This window comes from Salvia splendens, chromosome 21 (genome assembly GCF_004379255.2).
Source record: "Salvia splendens isolate huo1 chromosome 21, SspV2, whole genome shotgun sequence".
NCBI classification, from domain to species: domain Eukaryota; kingdom Viridiplantae; phylum Streptophyta; class Magnoliopsida; order Lamiales; family Lamiaceae; genus Salvia; species Salvia splendens.
Window position 1 is genome coordinate 20,681,188 of NC_056052.1, and position 13,195 is coordinate 20,694,382.

Sequence of the window (13,195 nt, forward strand, 5' to 3'; positions counted from 1 at the left end):
AGTTCCTAGGCCTGGCTGTCCACTCCCAGATTGTCCTGTCTCTAAGGAATTCGCTATGGATCCACTTGACCCAAAGTGGGTTTTTCTTCGAATGGATGTTCCAGAGATTACGACATAGAAGGGATTTGTTCCAAGCTCCCAGATTTCTGAATCCGAGCCCGCATTCTTCTTTCGGAAGACAGAGATCCTTCCATGCGACCGGAGGGTATTTTGTTCCCCAAAGGAATTGACGGCAAATAGAAGTGATGCGATCAATTACGTTCGATGTGAGAGGGAAGACCTGTAGCCAATAGCATTCCACACCTTGTAGTACCGAGCGAATAAGTTCGGCCTTCCCAGCATGCAAGATATTCTTACCCGTCCACTTGATTGTTGTTGAGGCAAATTTGTCGATTAGTGGTGAGTAATGCATAATATTCAATTTCTTAGACTCAAGTGGTACGCCCAAGTATTTGACCGGGAGATTACCGACTGGGAAGCCAAAGATCCCTTCAATTCCTCCATCTCTCGGCTTTGTTACTTTCCACACGTCAAAAGATGGGATTTCTCCTGGTTGATTTCCAGACCTGAGCTCGTAGAGAATTCCAACATTGTGTCCCTCAGGATACTCAAGGACATAGCATCACCCCTACAGAATAACATAAGGTCGTCCGCAAAAGCAAGGTGTGTGATTTTCTGGCTCGCACACTTTGCATGGAAGTTGAAATTAATATCGATCGTGCGGGAAGCAAGCAGGTGAGACAGATATTCCATGCAAAGGATGAACAGAGTTGGAGACATGGCCTTGTCGGATGCCCCTCTTGCCAGCGAAGAATCCATGTGGGCTACCATTAATAGTGATTGAAAACCGAGTTGTGATGCACTGCATCACCCAATAGATAAACTTCGGATGGAAGTTTAATCCATACAGAATTGATCGAATGAACTCCCAGTCCACCGTGTCGTAGGCCTTGCGGAGGTCGATCTTAATAGTGCATCTCAGAGAATTCTTCTTATTTGTGTATCCGCGCATTAACTCCTGTGCAAGATGGATGTTATCCATGATGTTCTTTCCTGGGATGAACGCTGACTGTGCCCCATTCACCAGTTTGTTCAGTAGGGGCAACATCTTTGCTGATAAGATCTTGGTATTGATCTCGTATATGATGTTGCAGCATGAAATCGGCCTAAAGTCCCCTACCATTGGGTTGATTGCCGTCTTAGGTATAAGGCTCAACACTGTTGTGTTAAGATTCCCCAACAGTCGGCTTGTGTTGAAAAATTCCTTGACTGCGTCGACCACTTCCTGCTCAATGCTGCCCCACTGTTTCTTGAAGAAGGCCGATGAGTAACCATCGGGTCCGGGAGCCTTATCGTTGCCAATATCGAAGAGAACTTCCTTAATCTCTTCATCAGTGACCGGACGACTAAGGTCATTACTTTCCTCATCACTCACAATAGTCCCTTCTCTAATCACTTGCTCGTTTATGGGCTCAGCTTCTTTCTTTGTGCCCAGGAGTGATGTGTAGTATTCCACGAAGGTTTGGATGATCTCTCCTTGTTCTGTCATAATCGAACCATCATTCCTACAGATGAAGGAAATGTAGTCCCGTGTGTTGTTTCTCCTTACAAGGGGAGTGGAAGAAGAAAGTGCCCCGATCACCAAGTAGTGAGAACTTGAGTTTGGCTTTCTATTCAAAGTAAGCCCTCTCAGATTCGTTGAGGTATGCTACAATTTTCTTTTGGCAAATGATATGTTCCCTCAGTGCCGTGTTTGTCGTATCAATGTCCGCTCTGAGTTGGAGTTCCTCAAGCTTATCTGTAGCTTCTTTTGCCCTTTTGGAAAGATCGTTGAACTCTTGGAAGTTGAAGGATTTGAGGTGAGTTTTGAATAGCTTACAACGCTCGGCAAGCTTGAATTGAGCCATTCCCTCAACGTGCACCGACCATTTCTCCTCCATAAGGACGGTGAACTTATCGTTTTTTAGCCAGAAATTAAAAAAATTGAAAGGCTTGGGATAGGATACAGTGTTACCGAATAAGGTGGTGACCACTGGAGAGTGGTCAGTATTTACCCCGGCCGGCAAGAACTCTGTAGTGGCCGTGTATCCGTGCGAGTACCAAGCTTCGTTCATCATTGCTCAGTCTAATTTACTCAGGATGCCTCATTCCGACAGCCTGTGGACATTACATCTTCAAGCCCAAGCAACGCGCACGTATCCACCATGTTCTTCACTTCATACTCCGATGGGACGTTTCCCCCGACTCTCTCATCGTCTCCCATAACATTATTAAAGTCTCCACTAACAAGGATTGGCTCATCCTGCGGGACATACTCGATCAAGGAGTCCCAAAGAGGGCGTCTATCAGGAATAGTATGATAGTCGTATACCAATGTAAAGAAAAAGGTATTGTTGGAAATCATGCACCTGATTTTGGTGTGGATGGTCTGCAAGTCCACATGGATAACTTCCAAGTCCACTTGACTTGGGTTCCAGAGTAACAACATTCTGCTTCTGTCGCTAAGGTTGAAATTGTCGGTGTTCCTCCACTCCTTGAACTTATTCTTCATCAAGTAGGTGTAGTTCTTGGTTTTGAGCTTCGTCTCGAGTAACCCAATCACATTGATTTTGTGTTTTCTCACAAAATCGAATATTACAGCTTGACGGGGGAGTTGCTGCATTCCCCTTACGTTCCATGTTGCAACTATCATAGGACCGGTCCCGGATCATCCTCAAGACCATCCTCCCAAACAAAAGGGACAGTCTTCTCCTTTGTACATGATTTGGAACGGCTTTTCCTCCTGTTGGTGTCTCCTTTCTTCTTTGGGGTCCGGCCTTGTCGTCCTGAAGTTTCAGCAACTTGGTCACCATCTGCAGTTGGTTCGTTATGGCCTCCCTCCTTTGTGCTTTGCTCGGCATTGGCAGGATCTGGATCAGGCCCTACTTCATGTGATTTCTCCTGTGGTTGTGGTTGTGCCAGAGCGTCAGTCCCCTCCTTTTCCAGAGTGTCAGGGATGGTTGTGTCAATTGCTCTTGCCGGCTCTCCCGTAGGGTCTCCTGCTGCCGGTCCATTTTTCGCAAGCTCAAGGGAAATATAATTGTTTAGATGCATAGATACTCATGCAGAAATGTTAGCAAAGAAGACCGTTAATGCAGTGTTGAAAGAGAAGCCGCTTGACGCATCCATGTGCTATTTTCTAATTATGAGAAGGCTGAAAATTAATCGCTTTATGCTAATTGTATTGCTACGGCCCGATCTTTTAAAACCTTTATAAGCATAGATAACATACTACGAGGGGTAAGCACAATAATTTTATTTTAAAATCTTACAACATGGTGTAAGTTTTATGTAAAATAATATTTGGCTTCTAGAAAAATTGAGATGGGTTGTATAATTGGTAACCACAAGTATATATATACTCCATTTTCAAAATTCAATGTTATATTTAATCCTGAGATATAATCTTATATATCGAAAAATCTCTTATCATATTTAATCATTCACTGATACATACCCACGTTTATGCTGTCATATTTATTTTTATGGGTTATAAATAAAATAAGTACTACTGTCTATTTTTCTGTTCACCCAAACATCACCTAAGTTCATCATGTGATGAGACATCCCACACATATATTTGGAAGTTGATGCGTGTGATGCTTCAAATTCCATTAAGAAAAAAAAAGAAAATACAAATCTAATTTGTCCGTTATACCCAGTAAATCATATTATGACTATTTTTTATTTTATGTGATAATCTTGAACATAATAAAAACACAAAGCTGATCACCTGACTCAAATATTAGACACTTTTTTGATACAACGCTATCAATTTACACATAGCTAATTAAAACCACTACTTTACTGTCATCATATAAATATTTTGTTATGTCATGCATAATATTGTATATAAGGAAACAACAGAATAAAAAATGAAACAAGAAATATGCATGATACATTAGTCATTAGCGTCGGTGTTACGAACTTCGCAATCCAAGCAATATATAAATGGATTTGCATTTGCATCGATAGATACTAGTATAAAACAAACCCAAATAGAGCAGTATTTAGGGAGGTTTTATTTATTTTTTTTCCCGGTTTTTTATTAGCCATTAATAAAAATATGATTAATAAAAGTGTTAAGGAAGGCGTAAATTCTGTTTTTTTATTAGCAATTAATAAAAATATGATGAATAAACGTGGTAAGGAAGGCGTAAAATCGGTTTTTTGTTATCAATTAGTAATAATATGATGAAATGATGAATAGTTGGGAGAGTGAAACATGTCGTGAAGGGGTGTGATTTCCCGTGAGAGTTGACCAAAGTAACACACTATTTAGACGATTTTTTTTAGATATTGTGTTTCATACTCCATATTGCATGTATCCCACCATGAATTTCACTATATACAAGATTAAAATTTATCGATATACAATCAACTATAATACTCAAATTTTATTACCAAAATTTGAATGTTTAAAAAAAAAATATACATGTATGCATAACTGAATTATGGATTAATCAATAATTGAATAGAGTTTTTTTATTTTAATTCTTTCTCATGCCATGCGTTATGTTTAATTTCTGTTATTTCCCTATCTAATTTAATTGTGGACTAATTATTTACAAATATTATTTATGGTTACATTAACAAGAAAAGCAGTAGTACTAAATAAAAAAAATAGATTACAACTGTACCCTTGTTTAAATGGCATCAGCTGGTGATGTCATCAATAATACTAACCTGAAATGATTTGTGGTTTTCAGTTTTTGTTTTAAGTAAAACGGTAAATTGTTCGTGTGAAACTTGAATAATGGATCTGTGTAAGCCCACACAAAGTAAAATGGGCTGCCCATATATTGAATACATAACTTGGCCCACTACCGTAAGCGTTGCCTTCTTCTTCTCAGAACTCATTTTGACAAATGAATTGACTGATTCCAGTTTAACTGATTTTGTATTGCCAATCTCGAACTTCAATTCTCCGAAGTTTCTTTAGCATCTCTGTCGCCGACTGAAGTGAGGATCCAGAGGTTTTCTTCGATTCTCAAAACTACTCTGTTTTGGTTAAACCTGACTCTACCGAGTTGTTGCACATCATGTGTTCGATGAAATGCCCAAAGCATTCTGCTTCTGGAATTGACTTGGTTCAGTTCTGTTAATTTGATTTTAGATTCATTTTCTGTACTTGTGGTGGTGGTAGCTTCAGTTATGGTAATGGCTGCTAATAAACCTCGGAGCGGCAGTTTCTCACGGAATTTCGGTGGAGCGTCAAGCTCTGTTCCTAGCATTCCTGGGCTTAAGCATGGTCCAAACGGGACCATGTTACTTTCTTCTGGCATTCCTGACCTGGATAGTAATTCTTTTTACGCAGTAGAGTTGGTTTTTGTTTTAGTTCCATGTGCATTATTTGAGATTATTTTTTATCTTGACAGAGATTCTAGGTGGTGGGCTTGCATTGGGAAGTTTAGTGGTGGTGAGGGAAGATCCAGAGGCACCACATCATATGTTATTGTTGAGAAATTTCATGTCTCAGGGGTTGGTTCATCATCAACCTTTAATATATGCAAGTCCTGCAAGTGATCCCAGAGGATTTCTTGGTACCTTGCCTAGTCCCATGGTGTCCAAAGATGACAAATCTCGTGTCCATGAGACTGAGCAGGTACCTTTTTCTAGTTAATGGTTTTTTGCTTAGAGTTCATGGGCTTTGAAAGAATAAATGTATTCTGAATGCAGGAGAAAGGGCTGAGAATTGCATGGCAATACAAGAAGTATTTTGGAGAGCAGAGTTCAGAGTCTCACAAAGGTGAAGTTAATCAATATCGGTCAGTTTTACGACTGTGTTTTCTTGTTTGCAACTTCTGTAATCACGATATTTGTTATAAGCTTTTACTGCTTAATGTGATTTTTAGCTATTTTCTTCCTCCAATTGGTGTTTGAAATGAGTTGGTAAATATGGCTGTCCACTATCTGCATTAGGGAAGCACTTTTAATCCGTATTAGATAGATTATATTGTGGATCAACATTAACTGGCTGAAGAGACATTACTTTTTTGAGATATGTGGTAAAAAAGTCTTGTCGGAAGTCACTTATGAAAGTGTTTCCCGAGAAAGAAAGGGAAATAAAATCATTGTTTTTACTTGCATAATTGAATAACACGACAAAACATAAGACGAGACAAAGGATGTGCATGAAGTCGAGTGGCAAATAAATTTAATTGCTTGTGAGATCAGGTGGAAGATTCGTATTACTCAATATTTCGTGATGCAATAGAATATTACTGGACCCTATGAATGTGACTTATTTGCGAGCCTGGCTTGTTTCACCTATTTCTTGCTAGCAGTTACATCTTCACATTTCCTGTCTGAAAATGGTTCATGACTTCATGTGCTTGATAAACAGATGGAAAGTCAGAGTACTGCAATGACTTTGATCTGCGGAAGCCCCTGGAGAGGCATTTCTTTAGTGGGAAGCAGATTGATTGTGTTAGCCTAAAAGAATCTGCTGATCTTGGCGCATTTCATGAACGTTGTTCGAGTTTCTTATCTCAAGCAAATCAGTAAGTCATATTACATTCATGCTTCAACTAAAGCCCCTAAAAGTTCTTATATATGAATATACTAGATTACTAGTAGGTCAATATTCATGGTATTACTGAATAAATCAACATGATGTTTGATCGAATTGGGATGACAGTGATCAAATCAAAGTTGATCAATCAACTATATATGCATGACCCAATCATTCTTTGGTTCCTGGAGGTTGTATAATCTGATTTGTCTCATCTGTTTTTAGGAACAATGGGAACATAACAGGGGGGCGTATTGCTATTCAGTCACTGTGTTCGCCGCAGTGTGAATATTCCAACAGAGTAAGTATCTATTTCATTTGAATCTTGTATTTTACTATAATTTGATTAGGTGTTTGGCCTTGCTGATAGATCTCTACTCTTCTGTAGGAATGGGAAATGCTTTCTTTTGTTAGATCATTGAAAAGTGTTGTGAGATTGTCAAATGCAGTAGCTGTCGTAACATTTTCACCTTCTCTCGTTTCAACAACCTTCTCAATAAGGCTGCAACATTTGGCTGACACATTAGTTTCTGTGAAAGCAATTCCAGGTGTTTACTGTTCTTTTCTATTTTCACACATAATACCTACCCGCAATACTTGCAAAGAAATGTAACATACTAGTTATGCCTCGATTAGATGAAGACAAGGAACTGGCGAAGCTTCTTACAGGCTACCAGGATATGGTTGGACTTCTTAGTGTGCACAAAGTTGCACGTTTTAACACACAGGTATGTCATATGTGTGGTTTGCTACTACAACTTGATGCTTTTTGTTATGTTGTTTTGTATGAGCACTACAGTGAAAAGCTAGAAATTTTGAACTCTACATTGGGAAGGAAAAAAGGCACATCATTTACTATTCCTATATCAAACTGGAAGTGATACTTATACTATTGCAGTTGTTTTTGTAATTTATACTCTTTTTTGTGTAGTAAAATCACTGTTATCTATCACAATGAAGCATCTGAACTCATCTAGAACGTTTTTCTCCTAAATTATCATAATATGATATGGCTAGAAACATCTGATTCATGCCCTAGCTAACATAGGTCCCTGCAATTCTGGAGACAACCACATTCTCGATGAAACTGCAAAAGCGAAGATCCTTAGTTTTGGAATGTATAAACCAAGCACCTGTAGATGGTGCAACTGGAAGCTCTTATGGTTCTTCTGGTAGTTGTTCCGGGTCTTCTAAAACAGGTTCCTTCGACTTTTAGTTGATGATGCGTGTATGTATTTAAGATTGTTGAATTTTTGGTGTCGGCTGATATCTTGGAAATGTTTTGCTCTAGTCTCCGGTTTTTTTTGGTTCCTTTGAGTCACTGTATGTGTGATCCTAAGATTGGTTTGGAGTTATGAAGAAAACAATGAAACAAATAGACGAAAGCAAGCCTTATTCTTGCAATAGTCTTATTCATTTATATATATGATGGGTTTGTTAAAGCCTAACATACTAAACACGAAAGCAATAAATACTGAAGACAAAGTAACATAACATAAATGTGTTTGGTCTTCAGATTGCCAATCTATACTCCATTGTCTCATCTTTGACGATGGATGTGATTACCTTGCTTCAAGCTGAGTCTCGGTTATAAATAATGCGGATTAAAATGATGTAAATTTCAACAATCGAGTATATATTTTATTAAAATAAGTGTGTATAAAATACACGTACAAAATGTAAAGACAAGCGACATGAGTATAATATGGATGAAAATAACATTCAATAGTGGCTCAAGCTTGTTTGAGGGTGTTGGCAACATCTATCACAAACCGATACTTCACATCAGCTTTGGCCAAACGCTCCAACGCGGTGTTAACATAGTCGGCTGAAATTAGTTCAATATCTGCCTTTATATTATGCTTGGCCGCGAAATCAATCATTTCTTGAGTCTCTTTCATGCCTCCAATCCCACTCCCAGAAATCATCTTTCTCCCTGCAACAATATTCATCCAATTCACTATAATAATGGACACATGAAAGAAACAATGTTATGCATATATGTAAGGGTTTTGAACCTGCAAGGAGAGGAAAGATGGGTAGATCAAGAGGCTTATCCGGGGCACCTAGCATTATAAGCTTGCCGTGAGCCTTGAGTAGGCCAATGAGTGGCATCAAAGGATGATAAGCCGATACAGTATCCACAATACCGTCCATTGTTCCCATAGCACCCTGTTATTAGTACCCGAAAATTGATTTAGTCTTGATGAATAAATTCGTGAAGATGCTCAATAAAAATCAAAGTGATTGTATTGTACCTGCATTTCATCATCATTTTTACTAATCAAGAAGGAATCGGCACCCAAGTTTGAGAGTGCTTCCTCCTTTTTGTTAGGAGAGGTGCTAATGACGGTGACCTTAGCACCGAAAGCCTTGGCAAATTTAACGGCAACATGGCCGAGTCCACCCAAACCCACAACTCCGATGTGCATTCCAGGTTTGTCCAATCCAAAGTATCTCATGGGGCTGTAGGTGGTGATTCCTGCACATAGCAGAGGTGCAGCGGAATCCAGTGGCATGTTTTCAGGGATACGAACAATGAAATGCTCGTCGGCAACCATGATATCAGAGTAACCACCATATGAGATGGTTCCATCAGAAAAAGGTGCACTGTAAGTGGGGATGATCTTGGGGCAGTAATTCTCAAGATCATCTTTGCAGCTCTCGCATGATCGACACGATCCGACCATGCATCCCACACCAACTTTGTCTCCTACTTTCACCTTCTCCACCTTCTTCCCAACCTCTGTTACTACTCCCACAATCTCATGCCTGTCATTTTAATTCACATTATATATTAGGTAAGAAAATGTTTTATAGTAAGAAAGAAAGGGAAACTCACCCGGGAACAAGAGGATACTGGGAGATGCCCCATTCGTTCTTGAGGTAATGAAGATCGGAGTGGCAGATTCCACAATACAACACTTTGAACTGTACGTCTTCGTCGCCAGTAGCCCTGAAAAATACGCCACGGATATCGATGTTATAGTTAAAATCGATTGCCAGAATAAAGGAAATGAGTTGTATTTTAGGATGCATTGATATAAAAGAATTAGCAGCATGAGAGAGGAGAGGAAAAGCACCTTCTGGAGAATTGAAAAGGAGAAAGATGGCCAGATGAGTCTGTGGCAGCCAATCCAAAGGCCTTCACAGGATGCTCTGTTTCGTGTGATTTTGCCATTTAACACAAATGTATGTATATGTATTGGTAATTAGAAATATATGTATGCAAGCAATATAGAAAATTGAGAGAATGCAAATGAGTGATTGATTATTTGGGAGAATGTTAGATACATATTTATAGGAAAGAATGGAAGAGATGATGATGTATATGCTGAGCGCATGGCCTCCTGATGATGTGTGAATACCCAATGGAATCAGCGTAAGCCTTGCTTTGACTGTTAGAGATTATTCAATAAAGCCAACATTCATTTTTTAAATTCTAGTGTCAAACCTTCTTAGAAACTCATTCTAGAATCTTAACCTCAAATATTGACCTTATCTATTTGCCTGTTTGACATTACTCGAAAATTAAGAAAGTGGCTTATATGCTTACGTGGACAACTATAATTTAATGCTACTACTGAATAATAAGAATTGTTTCAATATATTCCGCCAGGAAGCTTTACACAAAATCCACCGTTATGAGTAGGGGTGAGCAAAAAAATCGGAAACCGAATATCCGAACCGAACCAAACCGAAATTTTGAAATTCGGTTTGATTTTTTCGGTTCGGTTCGGTTTTAAAAATAAAAAAATTTCGGTTTTTCGGTTCAGTTCGGTTCGGGCGAAGAAAAAAACCGAAAAACTGAAAAACCAAATTATATATATATTCTATTAATATATTATATTATATAATATATATATTCTTTTAATATGTTCTACTATATAATATATATTATATGTATTATTAATTTTATATTATATATAAATATTCTATTAGTATATATAAAATAAAATAAAATACACATATAAATATATATTTATATTATATTTATTTTTTTCAGGTTTTTCGGTTTTTTTCGGGTTTTTCAGTTTTGTTCGGGTTTTTCGGTTTTTTAAGTTCGGTTTTCGGTTTTTCAGTTTCGGTTTTTTTGGTTTTTCGGGTTCGGTTCGGTTTGGATTTTGAACTAAATTGGGTTTTGGTTCGGTTTTGATAAAAAACCGAACCAAAACCCGAATGCACACCCCTAGTTATGAGTTATCAAACGGAGTTCGAAGAACTCCTCACTTATGTTGAGGGTGTCAGGGAGGAAGATATAATTATAATGTAGCACGTTGCAAGACTAGGATCTCCTTTGGATCGAGAGATAACAATTGCGGATAGGGACGTGAATTCAACCCAAAATCCGCAGGTTGGCCTGAATAGTTAGACAATTTCATATGGTTAGGGTTGAATATTTATAGCCCAAAAAAGTCACAACCGAATGACCCTAAATCAAATAGTCCGTACCCTAAAAGGGTTATATTACTTTTTTCAAATATTTTTTTGATTCCACGGTAGTGGCGAAATAGAATATGCTCATGAGTTTTCCTTTTCGAAATCTACTAATTACTCCCTCTGTTCCCTCATACTTGAGTCATTTTTCTATTTCGGGAAGTTTTCTCATATTTGAGTAATTCCATATATAGTAACTTTTTTCTCTTTTTTACTTTACTCTCTTACTTTATTCTCTATACTTTATTCACTTTTTACTTTATCATCTCTACCTTTTTCTTTCTCTTACTTTTTTATCAATTTTTTTAACACACTCAACATCCATTTCTTAAACTTTGTGCCGAAAAGTTTCGCCTCTACTAAGATAGAACGGATGAAGTATTATTTTGCATGTTAAACCTTTATGTATTTGGTTGTTTACCCAGTTAAGACAACTAATCAACACTCCCCCCGTCTCAGCCTAAGCGAGACGTTTATAATCATTTACGTCTCCACTTTAACTATTTATAATCATTTTTCCAAAACATGTTCGAAAATGAAACGTCTCGCTTAGGCTGGGACGGAGTTAGTACTCCCTCCGTCCCAACTAAGTTAAGTCGTATTCCTCTTTGGGATGTCCCAACTAAATTGAGTCATTTCTTTTATTAACAAAAAACAAAACATCCAATCACTCTTACTCCCTCTGTCCCAAAGAAAATGACCCCTTCCTTGTACGGCACGAGATTTTAGGTAGCTTTATTTTGTGTGTTAAGTGAAAAGAGTAATGTAAGAGAAAAGGAATAAAGTAGAGATAAAGACGTTTCCATTTTTAGTAATGAGTCATCTTGATTGAGACAAACTCACAAACCAAAAAGGAAAGTGAGTCATCTTCAATGGGACGGAGGGAGTATTTTATTCCACTATCTACTTTACTCTCTCTTTATCTTTCCTACTTTATTAATCTTTCCTACTTTTCAATACAATTTCTTAGTCTCCGTGCTAAAAATTTTTGTCTCAACTTAGTTGGAACGGAGGGAGTACTTTTTAGACATGCCCACGGTTTCCGGTTCCGGCGGTTAACCGTGACAATTTTTTCGAACCGGAACCGTCGTATTTTGAACTGCGGTCCGGTTCCGGTTCAAGATTTTTCGAACCCAAACCGTCACTAAACCGCCGGTTTCACGATTTCGGCGAGGCATCCGATGCGTCAGGCGGTGGCAGCTTTTTCAGGTGGTTTTGTTCACCGGAACCGACGGTTAACAGCCGGTTTCCGCGGTTAACCGTGAAACTTGCGGTTTTCCGGTTCCGGTGCGGAACACAAGGCTGACACGTTGCAGGTCGTCAGGCGGTTTTTGTTGACCAAACCGCCGGTTTTGGGGTAAAACCGGCGGTTTTACACCAAAACCACCGGTTTCGTCGGATTTTCAATTTTTCTTTTAATTCTAATTTTGAATTCAAATTAATCCATTTCCCCCATTATAATTACCTCCTTCTATCCCCACTTACATTCACCCATTCTTGTGTTAACAAGAGTTTCTCTCTTCTATCTCCCAATTCTCTCTCTTTGTCTCTCATTTCTCATTTGTGCTATTGTGCTTACATTTGAATTATTTAAGTTGAGCTCAAGCCCTTTTCAATTTTTTCCTTTTCCCCCATTTCATGTTTTTTTTATTTATGTTCAGACGACACTTGTAAATTATATTATATTATTGTATGTTGTATATGTATTGTAAATTGTAACGTATCGTTGTCCGTTACAACTCAAATTTAATAAAATTGATATGATTTTCACCTTATTAGTCTAATTTCAATTTAAATTATCCATTGTCTTGTTCCAATTTATTGTATAAGCCCAAATTTCAAATTACATAGCAAATAAAAAAATAAATAAAAAAACTGAACCGCGTATACCGCCGGTTTTCAAACCAGAACCGTGAAAACCGCCGGTTTTCGAACCGAAACCGGAACCGTGAAATAGCCTCACAGTTAGGTTCCGGTTCCGCCTTTCTAAAAATCGGAACCGCCAGTTTACGAACCGGTGGGCATCTCTAGTACTTTTTATGGAGAAAATTACCATAAATAAACTAATACTCACATATTACATTAAAATTAGATATGTAAATTATAATACTCAGTTAATTACAAAATAAAAAGTAGTCTGGGTCATGTTGCTATAGAATCATTGTTAGGCCGGGCAACAGTAACTCGACCGGTGGGAATACCGTT

General features: G+C 38.2%; 2 protein-coding genes across 6 annotated transcripts; one reads left to right on the top strand and one right to left on the bottom strand.

Moving 5' to 3' along the window:
- Window positions 1-4,866: 4,866 nt before the first annotated feature.
- On the top strand, window positions 4,867-7,995 carry LOC121785250 (elongator complex protein 4-like). 5 transcript variants are annotated; one of them, XM_042183633.1, is made up of 9 exons: window positions 4,867-5,015; window positions 5,156-5,338; window positions 5,418-5,644; window positions 5,719-5,788; window positions 6,386-6,542; window positions 6,779-6,854; window positions 6,942-7,101; window positions 7,190-7,281; window positions 7,602-7,995. In XM_042183633.1, exons 2-9 carry the CDS (start codon window positions 5,194-5,196, stop codon window positions 7,767-7,769), a joined length of 1,095 nt encoding a protein of 364 aa, XP_042039567.1. In that variant the 5' UTR covers window positions 4,867-5,015; window positions 5,156-5,193; the 3' UTR covers window positions 7,770-7,995. The 5 variants fall into 5 exon arrangements, with proteins under 5 accessions (XP_042039567.1, XP_042039568.1, XP_042039570.1 ...); XM_042183634.1 differs by having other exon boundaries at window positions 4,873-5,015; window positions 5,186-5,338; XM_042183635.1 differs by having other exon boundaries at window positions 4,906-5,015; window positions 5,171-5,338.
- Window positions 7,996-8,168: 173 nt separating this feature from the next.
- On the bottom strand, window positions 8,169-9,823 carry LOC121785252 (8-hydroxygeraniol dehydrogenase-like). Its single transcript, XM_042183638.1, has 5 exons — window positions 9,637-9,823; window positions 9,396-9,509; window positions 8,812-9,325; window positions 8,572-8,725; window positions 8,169-8,489 (listed from the first exon to the last, which is right to left on the bottom strand). The coding sequence occupies exons 1-5, from the start codon at window positions 9,732-9,734 to the stop codon at window positions 8,287-8,289; spliced, it is 1,083 nt and encodes a 360-aa protein (XP_042039572.1). The 5' UTR covers window positions 9,735-9,823; the 3' UTR covers window positions 8,169-8,286.
- Window positions 9,824-13,195: the final 3,372 nt, after the last annotated feature.

Coding starts and splice junctions, on each gene's coding strand:
- LOC121785250 (XM_042183633.1), top strand. CDS start 5,194: ATGGTAATGGCTGCTAATAAACCTCGGAGCGGCAGTTTCTCACGGAAT. Junction 5,789..6,385: donor GAGTTCAGAGTCTCACAAAG/GTGAAGTTAATC, acceptor CTTGATAAACAG/ATGGAAAGTCAGAGTACTGC. Junction 7,282..7,601: donor TTGCACGTTTTAACACACAG/GTATGTCATATG, acceptor TAGCTAACATAG/GTCCCTGCAATTCTGGAGAC.
- LOC121785252 (XM_042183638.1), bottom strand. CDS start 9,734: ATGGCAAAATCACACGAAACAGAGCATCCTGTGAAGGCCTTTGGATTG. Junction 8,726..8,811: donor AAAATGATGATGAAATGCAG/GTACAATACAAT, acceptor TACTAATAACAG/GGTGCTATGGGAACAATGGA. Junction 8,490..8,571: donor CATCTTTCCTCTCCTTGCAG/GTTCAAAACCCT, acceptor ATATTGTTGCAG/GGAGAAAGATGATTTCTGGG.